At 42.4% G+C, this 18,598-nt stretch overlaps 1 protein-coding gene across 2 annotated transcripts; it reads right to left on the reverse strand.

Moving 5' to 3' along the window:
• Nucleotides 1–450: 450 nt before the first annotated feature.
• On the reverse strand, nt 451–12,000 carry GPRC5D (G protein-coupled receptor class C group 5 member D). 2 transcript variants are annotated; one of them, XM_004052759.4, is made up of 4 exons: nt 11,887–12,000; nt 9,271–10,210; nt 2,140–2,207; nt 451–726 (listed from the first exon to the last, which is right to left on the reverse strand). In XM_004052759.4, exons 2-4 carry the CDS (start codon nt 10,163–10,165, stop codon nt 652–654), a joined length of 1,038 nt encoding a protein of 345 aa, XP_004052807.1. In that variant the 5' UTR covers nt 10,166–10,210; nt 11,887–12,000; the 3' UTR covers nt 451–651. The 2 variants fall into 2 exon arrangements, with proteins under 2 accessions (XP_004052807.1, XP_055214683.1); XM_055358708.2 differs by lacking the exon at nt 2,140–2,207 and having other exon boundaries at nt 640–726; nt 11,887–11,999.
• Between the last annotated feature and the right edge of the window lie 6,598 nt (nt 12,001–18,598).

Here is an 18,598-nt window from a genome sequence, read left to right on the forward strand (position 1 = left end):
AAGATAAGCCAGTCACAAAAAGACAAATACTGTATGATTCTATTACATAAGGTATCTAAGTAGTCAAACTCACAGAAACCAGAAGTAGAATGGTGGCTGTCAGGGGCTGGAGGGAGCTGTTCAGTGGATTGAGAATCTCAGTTTTGCAGGATGAAAAAGTTCTAGAGAATTCACAACAGTGTGAATATGATTAACACTACTGAACTGTACACTTAAACATGGTTGAGATGGTGAAGTTTATGTTCTGTGTTTTTTAGCACAATTTAAAAATTGACCAGACCTGTAACCCAGTAGTAAGCTGCTACTAACCTCGTTGTCACATTAGAATGCCCTTAATTTCTTCAGACAGGGTCTTTCAGTTCTGTGAATAAGAGGCACCAATTCTTTTCCAGCATTGCTAAGAAAGGGAATTTTGCAGTTACACGAATGAAGAAAGAGACACAGTCAAGGTAGGGTGGCCAGCAAGATTGTAATTATGCTCAAAATGGTGGTCTTCTGGCGGAGGGTCCTGGTGGATGGAGGGGTTAGGAAACAGAAGGTGGGATGCTGACTCTTCATTGGCAGCGTGACTCTGTGGGCCCCCGTGGGCTATCAGGGCTATGCTACCCAGGACGGTCTGCTGGGTTTTCTCCACTTGTGTTTCCTGTAGATTTATACTCCTCCTGCATCTTGCTGGGGGCTTAGTTTAGCCTGTGGGATGAAACACTCTTGTATGGGATCAACAGTCTGGAAAGGAAGAAATGCCATCATCAACTTTCTGAGCAACAAAAGAAATGATATTCTCCAAAGTTATGTTTTTGTTTTTTTGAGACAGAGTCTTGCTCTGTCACCCAGGCTGGAGTGTAGTGGTGTGATCTGGGCTCACTGCAAACTCTGCCTCGCAGGTTCAAGCAGTTCTCCTGCTTCAGCCTTCTGAGTAACTGAAATTACAGGCATGCTCCACCATGCCCAGATAATTTTGTAGTTTTAGTAGAGATGGGGTTTCACCATTTTGGCCAGGCTGGTTTTGAACACCTGACCTCAAGTGATCCGCCCACCTCACCCTCCCAAAGTGCTGGGATTACAGGCATGAACCACTGTGCCGGGCCCTGAAGTTATGTTTGAAGTATTATTATCTCACCTTCATTTACTTCTTTGTCAATAACAAAAGAAGAAACGTACTGAGCCTACCTATACCAGGCTACCCCTTAGCCACGAACAAGAATCTTTTTGCAAGCAAGGTTCTTGAATAGCTGATCACTGGAAATTGAAATGAATCCAAGAAACTCTTGGAGGGGATAATAAAGATGTTTTCATTATGTAAATGCCCTCCTGAGGGTTGATTAAAGCACATGATATAGTTATGGCCTGGTCCATGTGTCATTCTAGGAAAAGGCAAATTCTCAGATAACATACCAGAGGGGTTAGCTTAGTTAGTGGCCTAGTAAATTCATTGAACAAATGATCTGAGGGGTGGCTTTCACGTTGGGGCTTTAGTTACTTTTGATCCCCATAATGTAAGAATTGTGTCCCAGTGTGATATTTTTGGCTGTTTAGATTTGTATGTCTTCAAGTCTTCACAGCCCAAATGTGAATTACCCCCAAACTACTCAGCAGTGCTCCCTCTGTTTTTGCCTGAAAGGATTAAAATTTGTTCATCCATCTGGGCATCCAGATGATGATGACATACCCTGCCCAGTTCTTAGGGCAGCCTGGGCTGCTGGAGCTAGACAGTGACTCAGAGAGGCAGTCAGGGGGGCTCAGGTGATAGGTTCAGACAACTGCTACTAAAAGCTGACCCCAAACTCAGACATATTTACAATCCTGTATTGTCCCTGAGGCAAAATTCGGTAAGCCTGCTGCTCTTCACCTTCACACAAAAGCTTCAAGCTGCCCTTCCTTTCCAGGAACACGCACTTGCATCAGAATGCTATATTGTTGCTGGCGATGAAGACTGGGAGGGTTTGGGTGAAAGCTGTCTTGTGCCACCTGGTCTGGCTTAAATCTGGGTGGCTCAAGCTCCACATGCCTTTAGGGATGCTCCTGCTCTGTCTGTCCTCTCTCAGGTCAGTAAAGCCATTAGAAATGAAGCCTGAGGCTGTCCTAAGGAAGGAGTGCTTGCTAAGTCCCTCCTGGGTGAATATAGGCGAGTACATTTACCTGCGGCTGAATGGGAGTACCATATGAAGTTAATGCTACATCCTCCTCAGCTCCATCACTGTCTCGGGCTGAAAGCCAAAGGAGGGAAGGGCTGGGTTAGTGTCCGAGAGTCAATTGGAAACAGCACATGAGGACTACAGGAAAACTCCATGGCTTGCAAACAGGCTCTTCACTCTTTAAAAGGAATTCTGAGGCTGGGCACGGTGGCTCACGCCTGTAATCCCAGCACTTTGGGAGGCCAAGATGGGCAGATCACTTGAGGTCAGGAGTTCGAGACTAGCCTGGCCAACATGGCAAAACCCCGTCTTCACTAAAAATACAAAAATTAGCTGGGCGTGGTGGCGTGCACCTATAATCCCAGCTACTTGGGAGGTGGAGGCAGGAGAATTTCTTGAACCCGGGAGGTGGAGGTTGCAGTGAGCCGAGATCACGCCACTGCATTCCAGCCTGGGTGACACAGCGAGACTAAATAAATAAATAAATAAGAGGAATTATCAATCAGTTGTAGCTGTTATTGAAAAAGTTTATGATTTAAAGGAGTGTATTTAAAGTTGATGTAGAAAGCGTGGGTAGCGTGTGAGTGTTTAGGAGAAGCGCATTGGCGTTGGGAGACCACTAGCTCCAAGTCAATTCTTGCTCTCTCAGTATTACCGTGTGGCGTTGGGCATCTCACTCTTTTCAACAGTCCCTTTAGGCTTGATTCTCTACAAGCTTGAATTCAATTTTTCAAAATTTTAAAAATTTTGCCCAGGTTGATCTTAAACCCCTGGCCTCAAACCTCCCACCTTGGCCTCCCAAAGTGCTGGGATTATAGGTCTGAGCCACCATGTCTCGCCTGAATTCAATTTTTAAAATTGGGCATAATAAAAGAGATCACTTGAGACAATTCTGTATTGTTGTAGGATCATCACAGACATAGGTATTTGTTTAATGGCTGCCTCCTCAACCAGCCTGTAAGCTCTGTGAAGACAGGAGCTGTGCCTGTCTCTAAGAGCAGGTACTTGCTGGATACCTAGTTGTTTTTTGATGATCACAGACATAACCGTGTTAGTAGGGTTCACACTTAGGGGTTTCATGTTGAGTGGATGGACTCTGGAAAAGGACTGCTTGGCTCTCTCATTTGTGTTACCTACCTAGGGCCAAGTTCCTTAACCTTTTGTTGCCTTTGTTTCCTGATGGAAATAAAAGAGGAATAATGACAGTCATAACAGTAAGTCTATCTCATAGGATTGCTTTGAGGATTATGTAAAATGTTATATAAAGTCCTTGGAACAGAGCTATCCTTTGTGTATGATAATTGGTGGTGGTGCTGGTGCTGCAGTTATAATAGATGCTCTGACATCCTCTTCCTAGTGGCTTTTTACTTTTTTTTTTATTTTTTAAAGGGGCTGTTGCTGTGATACATGAAATGCTTGTCTTTCCTTCGTGGCAGAACAAACTGAATCCTTGGCTCAACTTCATTCCTTGTGTCATAACAAGGCTCCTTCACACTCAGTCTCTTGAGAACCAGCTTTCAGCCAACATTCTCATCAAACCAGATCATCAGTTAGAAAAGCCTAATTCTTCCAGCTCTAGCTATAGTTGATGAGTTTACCAAAAGGCTGAGCGTTTTTTTATACTAAACCTGCACCACTGTGTGATAGGAAGTCCGAGTTGAGTAAGACCTTCCATTTATCTGTGGAGAAGGCAGGGAGGGAGGTGATGAGCAGCATTTAAAGATGAGGAATCTGAGGCTCCTAGGGTTTGAGGACCTTGGTTTGGTCTCGAGGTTGGTAAGAAGCAGAGTCTCAGAGCCTGGGCACATGCGGCCCGATTCTGCACTCTTTCCACTGCCCTTTGCTGCCCAATTATGCTCTCGCTCCCTGAATTTGTTTTTTTAAATTGAAATGTAATTTTTTTAGAGTGTGCAGTGGCGCAATCATAGCTCACTGCAACCTTGAATTCCTGGACTCAAGTGATCCATCTCACAGCCTCTTGAGTAGCTAGGACCACAGGCGTGTGCCACTATGTCCAGCTAAGCTCTCTGAATCTTTATGAATGACACCATCCTTGACTTATCTGTCCTCAGACCAAACAAATCCTGCCTATGACCCCACTGTCTTCTTCCTTGCTTTAAGCTAGTTCTCTCTCTGTGACCTGTAACTTGAGGGTGACAAAAAAGAACTTCCCATGAAAGAACAAACAAACATGACACCACCTGGGACCATTGAAGTTGGATTTCCCCTGGTAAGGTGAGTGTGCCTTGAAGAAAAAAATGTTGAGAATTGTCAAAAAGGGCTATGTTCAGCAAAAGTTGGAGTTTGCTAGGGAAACAACCAGAAGGGCTTATGTTTGCAGGAATAGTGTTCTCTTGGTTCATCTCGTTTTATACTCGTTGATCCATTTTTACATTATATAGACTCATTGATTATCTAATGCCTTCAAAAAGAATCATATGAGGTTTGTCTGTATGCATCCAAACACTGGATGGAAAAATGCCTACAGTACTGTGACACCTTTCTCCCTTCCTTCCTTCCTTCCTTCCTTCCTTCCTTCCTTCCTTCCTTCCTTCCTTTCTTTCTTTCTTTCTTTCTTTCTTTCTTTCTGTTTCTCTCCCTTTCTTTCCCTTTCTTCCTTTTCTTCCCTTTCTTTCCTTTTCTTTCCTTTTCTTTCTGTCTTTCTCTCTTTCTCTCTCTCTCTTTCTCTTTCTCTCTTTCTTTCTTTCGAGTCTCGTTCTCATTGCCCAGGCTGGAGTGCAATGCATGATCTCAACTCACTGCAATCACCACCTCCCGGGTTCAAGTGATTCTCCTGCCTCAGCCTCACAAGTAGCAGGGATTATGGGTGCCCGACACCATGCCCAGCAAATTTTTTGTATTTTTAGTAGAGACAGCATTTCACTATGTTGGCCAGGCCGATCTTGAACTCCTGACCTCAGGTGATCCACCGTCCTTGGCCTCCCAAAGTGCTGGGATCACAGGCATGAGCCACCATGCCAGGCCAACGCTTTCAAATACAGATGGGTCTTAGTGTTAGCAAATATGATATAACAATATTCCTGTTAGTCTAAAACAGATAAGGCAGGCAATAGTTAGAAGTTTTCCACTCATAAAACAATTCATAGCTGATATTCTACTCTAAGATTTCTGCTCTTTATATCACATTTAAGATTCTCAATTAAAAGACCTACTGATTTTATTCTATTTATTTATTTTGAAGGTTAGTTATCATTTATTCAGGAAGAGAAATATTCCAAAATTTACCAACTCCAAATTAAATATAAAACAAGTATTATATTCATCAACTAATTAATGAATATGTTAAAAAATAACATAATCCCAGGATCATGTAAATGGAAAGTAGTTAAACATCAAAATAATTTCAGAATTACATCTCTATTTTATTTTGCATTTTAATTGCTTCATTTCTTGTACACAAATTCTTTACCCTAATCTTTTTGTTGAAGTTTCCTGTACCTAACAATATGCTGAGCATGTTAAATTTCAATCAAATGCTGTGAGAGGATGTATCTATATTTTTGGCTCAAGATTTTGATTGAGGCCAACTGATTTTTAAAAGTCCAATCAATATACAGCTTTTCAGGGACACACTTATAACACAGAGCAAATAATATTTATACCCATTTGTTTGGTGTCCTACAGTAATACACCTGATTGCATTTTCATTCTCCATCCAGATGTTTTTGTATCTTAAAATTAAGTCCATAATCCACTTCGGAGGAATAAAGCCTAATCTTCTTTAGAAAGACTTCCAGGGAAATGAAATTCTTAATCCCCTTTGCTGATCTGTTTCTGTCTACCAACTCTTATTTTCATTTTTAATCTAAATCTCTCATGCCTTTGCGTCCATTTCCACCCACTATCTTTAGTTGGAGATGGAAAACAACAGGACAACCGCCTCTTGGGGAGAGGTCTTGACACTTGTGAAATTTTCTTTCTTTCCTTTCCTCCTTCCTTCCTTCCTTCCTTCCTTCCTTCCTTCCTTCCTTCCTTCCTTCCTTCCTTCCTTTTTCTTTCTTTCTTTCTCTCTTTCTCTCTCTCTCTTCTTCTCTTTCTCTCTCTCTGTCTCTCTCTCTTTCTCTTTCTCTCTTTCTCTCTCTCTTTCTCTCTCTTTCTCTCTTTCTTTCTTTCGACGCAGCCTTGCTCTGTTGCCCAGGCTGGAGAGCAGTGGTGTGATCTCGGCTCACTGCAACCTCTGCCTCCCAGGTTCAAGTGATTCTCGTGCCTCAGCCTCCCGAGTAGCTAGGATTACAGGCATGCGTCACCATGCCCAACTAATTTTTGTATTTTTAATAGAGATGGCGTTTTACCCTGTTGGACAGGCTGGTCTCTAACTCCTGACCTCAGGTGATCTGCCTGCCTTGGCCTCCCAAAGTGGTGGGATTGCAGGCGTGAGCCACTGCGCCCGGCCATACTTGTGAAATTTCCAGCTAGGGATCCCTTGTCCTACTCTCCTTTTAGCTGAATAATTCTGGTCTCATAACCCAGTGGTAAATTAAATAATTATGTGACTGGAATCACAGCTACAAACAGCATTAGTCAGAAGTGTGACATCACAAATGCATGCCTCATGGACTGAAACAACATGTGTTTTGGGACAGAATTTCGAGAGAGAACTTCGATAGTCTGGTAAAGCACATAAAACTTAAGAATGACCATCTCATTCTCACTGTCTTCACCTTTCCACACAGGTCTGATGTTATACCCTTTAATCATCTTTGTTGGGTTCTGCCAAGCCTCCCCAAACTTCCCACACTTCTCATTAGTGGATCAGTGGGTATCCTTGCTAGAGACTGACCGATTGCGGGTACAATGGCACGGTTGTTCTTGCTGACCACACATCTGTTTATACAGTACCATGATTGTTTCTTGAGCAAACAAAAGCAAAGACAGTGGTAAGTTGTTTCCCTACTATCAGCTCATGACCTACCATAACACTTAGGACGTTTCAAGTTATTGTTATTATACTTCTCTAGCTCTTACCTATTTCGTATCTATTTGTATGTTTTTCCTAGCTAGGTGGAATCCTGCACTTTTAATTGAGTTTTAATCATTCCTCTAAATTTTGGTATTTGTACTTCTTCCAGGTGACCTAAATTCTGATTTTACTTTCTGAGCTTAAGCTTCTGGTTATTTTGCCCAATCTTGGAGAGCAATTCCTTCCCTTCCTTCCTTCCTTTCTTCCTTCCTTCCTCCCTCCCTCCCTCCCTTCTTTCTTTTATTTTAAATTGAGACAGGGTCTCGTTCTGTCACCCAGGCTGGAGTGCAGTGGTGTAACCATGGCTCCCTGCAGCCTCAACCTCCCAGACTCAAGTGATCTTCCCACCTCAGCCTCCTGAGTAGCTGGGGCCACAGGCCTGTGCCACCATGCCCAGCTAATTTTTTGTAGAGACGGGGTTTCGCCATGTTGCCCAGGCTGGTCTTAAACTCCTGAGCTGAAGTGATCCACCCGCCTCGGCCTCCCAAAGTGCTGGGATTACAGGTGTGAGCCACAGAGCCCAGCCAATCTGTATGTTCTTTACAACACTATTGATTTTTTTCCACAAAATTTCAAATTACATTGATGATGGCTATCATTGGCAGACTATTTCCTGCTCAGAGATGGATTTTCTAACCTTGCTTGAGTAATAGGATACTCCTGGCCAAACCAGGAATCGTCATATTTTGGCAGGCCCTTGCTCTTCAACTGAGATACTCCTTCGAACCTGTTCAACACTTGCCTGGTACTTTGTGGGGTATGGAATATTGATCATTACAAAGATCAGTGTATTTTGGTTTATTGTTAAACTCTAAGAATTTTTTTTGCTCTGACTTTTGTTTCCTGGAAACACACAGCAGCAACAAAAACACAAAAAGTTTTATCTTCTAGTAAGAACTATGAGAAGTATTTTCAGGAAAGATTGACTCTGCAATTCTGCCACAAAACTCAGTGATGTGATTATGCATCACCAACAAGCAATGGAAAACTTTTATGGGAAAAAGTGTGTAGTATCAATTTCCAACTTTTGGTCAACTGAACTGAAAAGAATTAATGGATGTATTTATCTGAACAGGATTTAATTTGAATGCGCAATTAGCCACAGATTACAGCTCAAAAAAAGTGTACGTACTTAAAAGGAAGCTTATGTGAATTTTTTTGAGCCTGGTGAACATTATGTGTGCTGTACAATATATAAAAAACATCATCATTACATATTAGAAATAAAATGTGAGAAATCAGATGCCTATTAAGACACAAAAATTGATGTAAAACTATGATATTGGGTTTTGGATAATAGCCCAGATGTTTCAGAAAAGGAATTAATGAGTTTTGACATATTTCCAGATAATTAAAATTAGCCACTATTTCCCCCAGGTTGTTGGGGTCCAAGCATCCTTGTTGCCATGGATAATGTATTTTATTCCTTAACAAAGTGGAGTCAGGTGGCTTGAATCAAAATATGACCCAGAAATTATTATGAAAATGTCACATAAGCAAGTTACTTTCTTTCTCCTAATGATCACACATCTGAGTCTTTACTCAGAATTAGGATATAATGGCTCTTCCTCTCGCTTTTTGTAAACCTTGAAGGATTTTAAATAGTAAATGTTTTGAAAAGTTGAAATCCAGAAGTGATTGGGCTTTATGGCTTTAATGAGGTGGTGAGTCCTGTGAATCAGTTTAAGATTACGTTTGGGCAAATTAGCTTTGAGACAAATTTTTAAAATGTCCATCACTGCTGCCAGGATTGGCTTTTGCACTTGAAGGCCAATACATCTGGACTTAACATTAGATGTCATGCAAAATCGCATGGTCCAGGCCTAATTTAGGGCCAGTTAACTCATTTTATAGTGGATGCCTTTCTTTAACCAGTGTGAACATTCAGAGTCATACCCTCTTTATTTAGGGCCTTTGATTCATGTATGTCTTGGTCTCTCCCCATAAAGCTCTATGCTTTGGAAGAACTCATTTTTCATAAAAATTTAACCTTGATTCTGGGAGTCTGCATTTCCATGCTTGAACTATGAAGCCACCGACCCCAAATCTGACCATTTTCTTTTAGTTTCCTCTTGGCTCATCCTACTGCATGATTTTTCTCCTGCTTCTCCTGTAGGAGCACCTCCCTGCTCCCTGAATCCCCCAGGAATGTACCTCTGGAGAGCTCCTGGTTCTCCACTTGGAAGCTGTGTTGGTAGGCTGTGACGGGGCAGGCATTGCCTTGTAAAGGGCACTCCTGTCTACATGATCTGTAGAGAATGCAGAGCTCAGGGACGATGTACAGCAGCAGGAAAACCCATGCGTTGGTGACCAGAGCAATGCAGACGACCGGGTCGTCCCACTGGGGCTGTCGCTGGAACTGCGGGTTGCCTCTCAGGAGCATGGAGATCCACACCATCCAGATGATGATAGAGAAGAGCACAGTGATAAAGATGAGCCTTCCATGCTGCTTCCAGTTCTCACACGGGCCACAGAAGGTGGCTTTGGAGACGAAGAATGTGAGGGCCATCAGGAAGAGGACATAGACCAGGAGTACAACAAAGTCCACATTGAGCTCGCAGGGTGTCATATTCACAAACATCATACCTCTGGTCATGATGAGAGTCACATACTCAATGGCAATAATGATTTGCAACAGACTGCAACCAATAGCAATGCACAGAATTGTCGTCCAGGAGAAGGAGACACAACCCCGAACCAGCTTCACTAGGTTGGAGGCATGAGCTAAGAGGCATGAGAAACAGAGAGCAAAGAGAACCCCAAAGAGAAAGTAGCGTACGGGGGCAGTTTGTTGATTGAGCTCGATGATGAAGGCAAAAGCGAGTCCGAAGAGCCCCAGGACACTCAGGAGGAAGAGGAGCTGGGTGGGGAGGACATTCCACTGGCTGCAGTCTTGGATCTTTCGCATGAGGAAGAGAAATGCTAAGAGTAGCAGAATTGTAACCACGATGCCAAGTATGGCCAGGGACTCCAGAATGATGCCCCATGGCCCCTCGGCATCACAGAGAAGAAAATAGTCTCCAGTGGACTCGATGCAGTCCTTGTACATGGTGACTTATGGGTGTGGACCTCACCAGAATGGTTTTCTGACGCCCTGCAGAAAAAGGATGAGACAAATTGACAACTCTGCATCTCTTAGGTTGGTGCAAAAGTAATTGTGCTTTTTGCTATTAAAAGTAATGGCAAGAAGGCTGGGTGCGGTGGCTCACTCCTGTTATCCCAGCACTTTGGAAGGCTGAGGCGGGCCGATCACTTGAGGTCAGCAGTTCAAGACCAGCCTAGCCAACATGGTGAAACCCCATCTCTACTAAAAATACAAAGATTAGCCGGGTGTGGTGGTGCACACTTGTAATCTCAGCTACTCGGGAGGCTGAGGCAGAAGAATCGCTTGAACCCAGGAGACAGAGTTTACATTGAGCTGAGATTGCCCCACTGTACTCCAGCCTGGGTGACAGAGTGAGACTCTGTCTCAAAAAGCAGAAAACAAGGCAGGGTACAGTGGCTCATGCTTGTAATCCTAGCATTTTAGGAGGCCAAGGTGGGTGGATCACTTGAAGTCAGGAGTTCAAGACCAGCCTGGCCAACATGGTGAAACCCCATCTCTACTAAAAACACACATAAAAAATTAGCCGGGCATGATGGCATGCGCTTATATTCCCAACTACTTGGGAGGCTGAGGCAGGAGAATTGCTTGAACCCAGGAGGCAGAGGTTGCAGTGAGCCAAGATCGCACCACTGCACTCCAGCCTGGGCGACAGAGTGAGACGCTGTCTGAAAACAAAAACCGAAAAACAAAAAACACACAAACAAAAAAAGTAACGTCAAGAACCGCAACTACTTTCGCACCAACCTAATACCTACAAGAATGCCTATTGGGTGGTCCATGCTGGGCACTGTAATTTCTCTCATTCTGAAATGAAGACACCTGGGCATATGAAATAAATGTCCTTACCAAAATTGTTCCTAGGACACTGTCAAGAGCCTGAGTTACCTTTTGTTTGACTCCTGATACTTATCTAAATGCTAAGCTTCCCTGGGGGAAGAAATTCAGAGATATATGCAAACACAGTCTAAGGGGATGGGAAATGCCATCACACATATTACCCCAAATTTATAGCAGTTTTATATAGGATGTCAGTAAAGGAAATGAGAAAGGCAACCTAAACCCCTCAAAACTATCTTGGCTTCATCCTGCTGGGAAAAGCTGAACAGACTTCACTTGATAATATGTCCATTTGTGTATGCTAATTTCCAAGGCTTTGAAAGCTAATACAAAATCTTTTTCATAAAAGGAGGTGTATGAGAATGTTTGCATGATTGATGGAATTCAGTTATATCAGACTCCAGAACAAGGACTGCCAACATTAATGGATCATTGGATCGTTCTAGACACTGATGCACTGCTTGAAGGAGACAGGCAGATAAATTACTGGGAATAAAATTTCCCAGTAATTTTAATGACTGTTTCTTCTTTCAGTTAATTCAAGTCAATCCAATGCAACAGGTTGTAATTAAACACCTATTGTGTGTTCATCAAAGAATTGTACAAAATGGTCCCTTTCTTTAAATACCTTTTTGAACAGTTTAGTACGAAAGTCCATGTCTTGACTGAGGTAGCCTAGGAAAAAGATCCCACATATTCATTTGAAAAAAAAAATCAATTGCAATTGAATACCCCTTAGCTCTACTTCCCTTCAGTTATCCCCAGACCAGATGGCTGGAGTGACCCAGGTTTACAGCTGAGAACATGGCCCCCCAATTCCAACTTACCTTCTCCGTGTCCACTCTGGAAGCTTAGGCTGTAGTGCTGGCGAAGTTGTAACTGCCAATGAGTAAGAAAGAGCCAACCTCAGCTTCTTTAATCTCTCCCCAAATGGGCGGAAGAACCGTAGGCTCTCACTGAGGTTCCTGCAGTATCTATAAAAAGAACCGGAAGGACAGAAAGACACACCTATTCCAGTTTCACAGCAACTTTTCTACAGAGATTTCCTTGGTGAGAATAATTCTTTTTCATCCTACTGCTGACCAGAGGCACCTTGGCCTTAGGGAGCGGGTGTAAATCTGAAAGTGGGTGTAAATCTAGGAAAGACGGCTTCCTCCCTGTGTATTGCAACACATTCAGGGAAGCTACACAAGGCCCTCAGGTGACTTACACCAGGATACCTCGTCCTTCTTCTGACCTATTGCCTAAAAAGCCATCTCTGGAGACTTTCTCACATCTTGATTTTTTTTTTTTTTTCTTTTTTTTGAGATAGAGTCTTGCTCCATCACCCAAGCTGGAGTGCAATGGCATGATCTCGGTTCATTGCAACTTCTGGCCTCCCGGATTCAAGCAATTCTCCTGCCTCAGCCTCCCGAGTAGCTGGGATTACAGGCGCATGCCACCACATTTTGTATTTTTAGTAGAGACTGGGTTTCACTATGTTGGCCAAGCTGGTCTCAGACTCCTGACCTCGTGATCTGCCCGCCTTGGCCTCCCAACGTGCTGGGATTACAGGCATGAGCCACCTTGCCCGGCCCCCACATCTTGATTTTAATTCAAAAGAGCATCCATTCAACAAAGTACAGGTAATGAGGGTTTCACTGGGCCATAAGGAAGGGTGGTTTTGTCTACTACTGGCATTAAAATGGCCAGTGGCAGGCAAAACTGTGAATCAGTCTGTGAATTTATCCCAGGATAAAGAACTGACAATTAAAGGTCACCGGCTGATACTTGAATACCATATTCCTTTTCTTCTATGGTGACACAAAATACAGCACAGCACAGTGTCCAGCCTACACCCACCAACCGCACCCCACCACCTCCAATTTACTCCTTGATTTTCTTCCTGAATATATGTTTTTTTTTTTTTTTTTGAGATGGAGTCTCGCTCTGTCGCCCAGGCTGGAGTGCAGTGGCGCGATCTCAGCTCACTGCATCCTCCGTTTCCTGGGTTCAAGTGATTCTCCTGCCTTGGCCTCCCGAGTAGCTGGGATTACAGGTGCATGCCACCACGCCCGGCTAGTTTTTTATGTTTTTGGTAGAAACGGGGTTTTACCATGTTGGCCAGGCTTGTCTTGAACTCCTGACCTCAAGTAATCTGCCTGCCTCTGCCTCCCAAAGGGCTGGGATTACAGGTGTGAGCCACCACACCCAGCCCCTGAATATATGTATTTTGACAGAGGACTGCTGAAGACCCCAAACCAGTGTCTGGTTTCAAGGTGCTTGTGATTTGGCTCTCCCGTTCTTACCCACCTGTACTTCCTTCACATCTCCAGGCTCTATGGTTTAGAGCCTCCTTGGTTTTCCCACTGGCTCACAAAAAAAAATAAGTTCCCAAGTGCTCACCTCTGTCCCTGTCCGAAACTGCCTTGTGCTTGATTCCCATTTATCCTATTTTTGACCCAAATTCATTCCCTCCCTGTAGGATTTTGTTCACCTTATCTCCTCTGTGACTCTTCCTGCCTTCCCTCAGCATTCTAGCCCTCGCTGATCACCTTCCACCAGGAACTATACAAGACTTGGGGTCTGTTCTGTTCAAAATTACAGAAACCCTATTTTCTGCCTATTAGTTAACTTATGAATACATATTAAGTAATAATGAATTGAAATAAATGAATAATAAATGTCTCAATTTCTGTTATTTGAATTAATCTCATCTCCTGATTGGATTTATAGCTGTCTAGGGGTCAGGTTCCACATTTTATGTCCCCATAGTACCTGCTTCTATGTGGAGAACCTCCTGGGTGATGGATAATTCAATTAATGAAATGATTCTAAAGATAAAATTCCAGATCTTTCAGAAGGTCCTTTTTAGTGGTGTGGTTTTTCAACAGATGTGTATTAATGGAAAACACCTGCAAATAAGTGAGAGACTTAACAAACCCTTGACAAAATCATTCTGAAGTGGTGTTCTATCTTTAGAGTTCCTTAACTTCAAAAAGCCATTTTCTCCTATGAGAGAAGAAGATTCTAGGGATGATAGAATTTTCTTACATCCACTTACACCTTAAGCTCCCCTTTACCTGCTTTGGGTATAATAGCAGTCTTTCCGAAGCTGTGAAGGCTAATGTTTACGTTAAGGGTAAAGGGATTTTTCAGATGATGAAATGTGACATCCGTGAGCATCCACTCAAAGAGCATAGTGAGTGGTTAAACTGCTGTCAGCAGAACTGGAGGATTTTCCATTGAATTCTTCCAGGAGTACTATTTTGTTGATCCTGCACCTCCCACCCCCTTCCTGCTGGTTAGTCATGGTTGTCATTCCTCCTCCTGGTGATGTTTTAGCTTCTGGTGTGCTTGTCTTCTACGGAGATTCCTCTTGAGCTCCTGATGCCTTGAGACCAGTGGATTTATGGGTTAATGACCACAAAGCCCTTTAAGTACCTTAGATAAAAGGACGTGTCCCAGGTATTAATTATTGTTATTTTAAAATCTAGCGTTATAGAATTAACCCATCTGCAGCTAGGCCTTAAGGATATGAGGGGCCTTTTTGCCTACACACATCCAAATTACTCACAGCTCATTTCTTTTGGCTTCTGTGCTACAATAACATCAGAACAAACAGCTCAGATATGGCTTTGATTAATCAAAATACACTGATTACAATGAGTCCAATAAAAATGGAAATAAAACAGTCAGGACACCAAACATCTTATGTCAAACACCTATTTATGTTGTTTCCTTCTCACAGAAACAGAGCTGGAGGGAATGTTAAAGGTTACCTAGCCTAACTCCTATTAATGATTAATAATAAGGAAGCCAATGTTACAACATGAGGAATTTAATAATAAGGAATCAGAGGCCCAGGGATGAAGGGGTGTGCTTACCATATGGAATGTTGAAGATGACAGCCAAGGTTTGTTGTCTCCTGGCCATATTCTTGCTGTTGTACCAGGCAGCCTTTCCTGACCCTCCCACCTTATAAGGACAGGCTTTTAGAGAGACGTGAGCCTTTAAGCATGATTTGACCGGCATACACACACAAGAATATGAAAGCACATCACATATTCTTCATCCTGCAGCTATCATGACTGGCCGTGTGAGGACAGGCTGTGTGGGACGGAATGCATCAGTCAGGAGTGGCCCATTTGTTCTTTTGCTCACTGGCATCTCCAGGGCTGGCTTCATGAGGGTGTAACCAGTGCAGTTGTATGGCAAACCCCATTCAGAAGGGTCCTGTGCTTGGAATTGGATACTCTGTGGTTGCCATATTGAAATTGTTAATACTTGCATCTTTGAATTTGTGTTTGGTAAGTGAAGTGGGGCAGGACACAGAAGCATGTGCTGAGGCTTGAGTCTTGACTCACACCCCACCCTGCCTTCCATGGCCTCCCCTCCTTCCTGAGACAGGTTCTTGGCCACCCACTCTATGCCACCATGTGGTGTCCTGGGTTGCCCAGCTAGCCTCCCCATTTGTGCTTCTGCCGTGTGATTACTGCCGCCCCTCACCTGGGCTCACCTCTCTGCCATGGGTTGGGACAGTGGGCCCTTAGAAAGGGGGTATTGACTTGTTCATTTCCAAGCAGGGCTGCATATTTTCTTTCTTTCTTTCTTTCAATTTCTTTCTTTCCTTCAATTTCTTTCTTTCCTTAATTTCTTTCTTTCCTTCCTTCCTTCCTTCCTTCCTTCCTTCCTTCCTTCCTTCCTTTCTTTCTTTTCTTTCTTTCCCTTCCTTCCTTCTCTCTTCCTTTCTTTCCTTCTTTTTTCTTTCTTTCTCTTTTTCCTTCCTTCCTTCTCCTTCCTTCCTTTTTCCTTTTCTTCTTCTCCTTTTCTTTCCTTTCTTTCCTTCCTTCCTTCCTTCCTTTCTTTCTTTTTCTTTCTTTCTTTCTTTCTTCCTTTTTCTCTCTTTCTTTCTCTTTCTTTCCCTTCCTTCCTTTCTTCCTTCTTTCTTCTCTTTCTTTCCTTCTTTTTTCTCTCTTTTTCCTTCCTTCCTTCCTTCCCCTTCCTTCCTTCCTCCCTCTGTCCCTTCCTTTCTTCCTTCCTTCCATTTTCCTCCTTTTCTTCTCCTTTTCCTTCTTTTTCTTTTCTTTCTTTCCCTTCTTTCTTCTCTCTTTCTCTTTCTTTTTTCTTTCTTTCTCTCTTTTTCCTTCCTTCTCCTTCCTTCCTTTTTCCTCCTTTTCCTTCCTTCCTTCCTTCCTTTCTTTCTCTCTCTCTCTTTCTTTCCTTCTTTCTTTCTTTCTTTCTTTCTTTCTTTCTTTCTTTCTTTCTTTCTTTCTTTCTTTTCTTTCTTTCTCTTTTCTCTCTTTCTCTCTTCCCTTTTTCTTTTTTTCTTGAGATGGAGTCTAGTTCTGTTTCCCAGGCTGGAGTGCAGTGGCACAATCTCGGTTCACTGCAACCTCTGTCTCTTGAGTTCAAGCGATTCTCATGCCTCAGTCTCCTGAGTAGCTGGGATTACAGGCATGTGCCACCACACCCAGCTAATTTTTGTATTTTTAGTAGAGATGGGGTTTCACCATGTTGGCCAGGCTGGTCTTGAACTCCTGACCTCAAGTACTCTGCCCACTTCAGCCTCCCAAAGTGCTGGGATTACAGGTGTGAGCCATGGCACCCAACCTGGGCCATGTATTTTTGTTTTGCATTTGGCTCCAGAAATTATATAGCTGGCCCTGGGCATCTTATTCGGTTTTCTGGTATTTGATGCCTAGTTTGATCAATTTTGTATCAGGATGTGAACACTGTCCAGTTTAATTTTATGTTGATATAATGTGGAATTAGTTGTGAAGTGCCGTAGCAATTGATCAGCAAATTGTCAAGACTCTCAACTGAGTATCACTTAAGAATGTCAGGATATTTTTTGGAATGGAAGTTATTCTACTTTTTTTTTTTTCAGTTTGTAGCTATTATAACACTTTAATTGAACTAGTATACATTCTGTTATACAGAGCTGCTTTATTATTAGAAGAAAGCAGATGATATAAAAATATAGAGGTATATTCAAGTTCAGCTTGTTGACACCTGTACTATTACAGAATAATATGAGGCAATTTTTTTAATGGAATTACAGTCTGGTACAGATTTTTTGATTCAATTAAATCACAACACTGATGTTGCAAATTGCCAACACTTTTAGTCAGACTAGATATGACTGACAAGACAATTTTTATGAAAAATTTGTTGTGCATCTGGAAGTATAAATCTGACAATACTGAGAAAAATGTTGACTCTAATAACATTTTTTGGGCTAGGCTAGGTGTGGTGGCTCAATCCTGTAATCCCAGCACTTTGGGAGGCTGAGGCTGGCAGATTGCTTGAGCCTAGGAGTTCAAGATCAGACTGGGTAACATGGCAAAACCCATCTCTACAAAAAATACAAATATTAGTCAGGAATGGTGGTGCACACCTGTAGTCCTAGCTACTCAGGAGGCTGAGGCGGGTGGATCGCTTGAGCCCAGGAGGTTGAAGCTGCAGTGAGCCGAGATGGCGCCACTGCACTCCAGCCTGGGTGACAGAGTGAGACCCTGTCTCAAACTGACTCCGCCAAAACCCGAAAGAGAGCCCTATTTTTTATTTTATTTGAGTTGCATTCTAAAAAGGAAAAAGTACATGGAAGACCTGATAGTGAAGATTATTTAAATGCGATTTTATAAAATATACAAGGCTTAACAAAAATGACAGACTCAACATATTATTTACAAAAAATTTTTTATAATTGAAAGCTTAGGACCTTCAAAATAAAAAACATACCTGGAAATACAACATAATATCTTGTCAATAAGTCAAAGAAATGTTTCCAAAGGAAAAATACATACGATTACTAATAATTTATAAGTTGCCAGCTACTATTAATGAAAGAGCCATATAATCACCTATTTAGTAGTGTATTAGGGGCAAAAAAGAAAATGGGTCATGCACCTGTCAAAAATTATTCTTCCAGAATGGATGAGATGGTACATAGGATTTTTTATGATAAAATGATAAATCAGCTGAAAAATTAAAAATTATACCTTTTAGTATCCCATAATATCTCATCAAATCTATACTATTACAGAACAATAAGAGGCAGTGTTTTTGAATGCAATGACAGTATGGTACAGATTTTGTGATTCAACTTAATGAAAGCACTGATACTGTAAGTTGCCAACACTTTTAGTCAGATCAGATACAACTGACAAGACAATTTTTATGGAGAATTTATTGTGTTTAAATTTTATTTTACTTTATTTTATTTTGAGATGGAGTTTCACTTTTGTCGCCCAGGCTGGAGTACAATGGTGCGATCTCGGCTCACTGCAAACTCTGCCTCCTGGGTTCAAGCGATTCTTGTGCCTCAGCCTCCCAAGTAGCTGGGATTACAGGTGCACACCACCATGCCTGGCTAATTTTTTTGTGTGTTTTTAGTAGAGATGAGGTTTCACTACGTTGGCCAGGCTGGTCTCGAACTCCTGACCTCAGGTGATCCACCTGCCTCGGCCTCCCAAAGTGCTGGGGTTGCAGGCATGAGCCACTGTACCCGGCCTTAAATTTTATTTTACCCTCAACTGGATTAGATATAATCTCCTA

This window comes from Gorilla gorilla, chromosome 10 (assembly GCF_029281585.2).
Source record: "Gorilla gorilla gorilla isolate KB3781 chromosome 10, NHGRI_mGorGor1-v2.1_pri, whole genome shotgun sequence".
Classification (NCBI taxonomy): domain Eukaryota; kingdom Metazoa; phylum Chordata; class Mammalia; order Primates; family Hominidae; genus Gorilla; species Gorilla gorilla.

What these genes read in the sequence shown, in the direction of transcription:
- GPRC5D (XM_004052759.4), bottom strand. Translation starts at nt 10,165, where the DNA reads ATGTACAAGGACTGCATCGAGTCCACTGGAGACTATTTTCTTCTCTGT. An exon ending in GAACCAGGAGCTCTCCAGAG is followed by an intron (nt 2,208 to 9,270) that starts GTACATTCCTGG and finishes TTTGGCTTTCAG; the next exon opens with CCCGAGACAGTGATGGAGCT. An exon ending in GTACTCCCATTCAGCCGCAG is followed by an intron (nt 727 to 2,139) that starts GTAAATGTACTC and finishes CTTCCTTTCCAG; the next exon opens with ACTGTTGATCCCATACAAGA.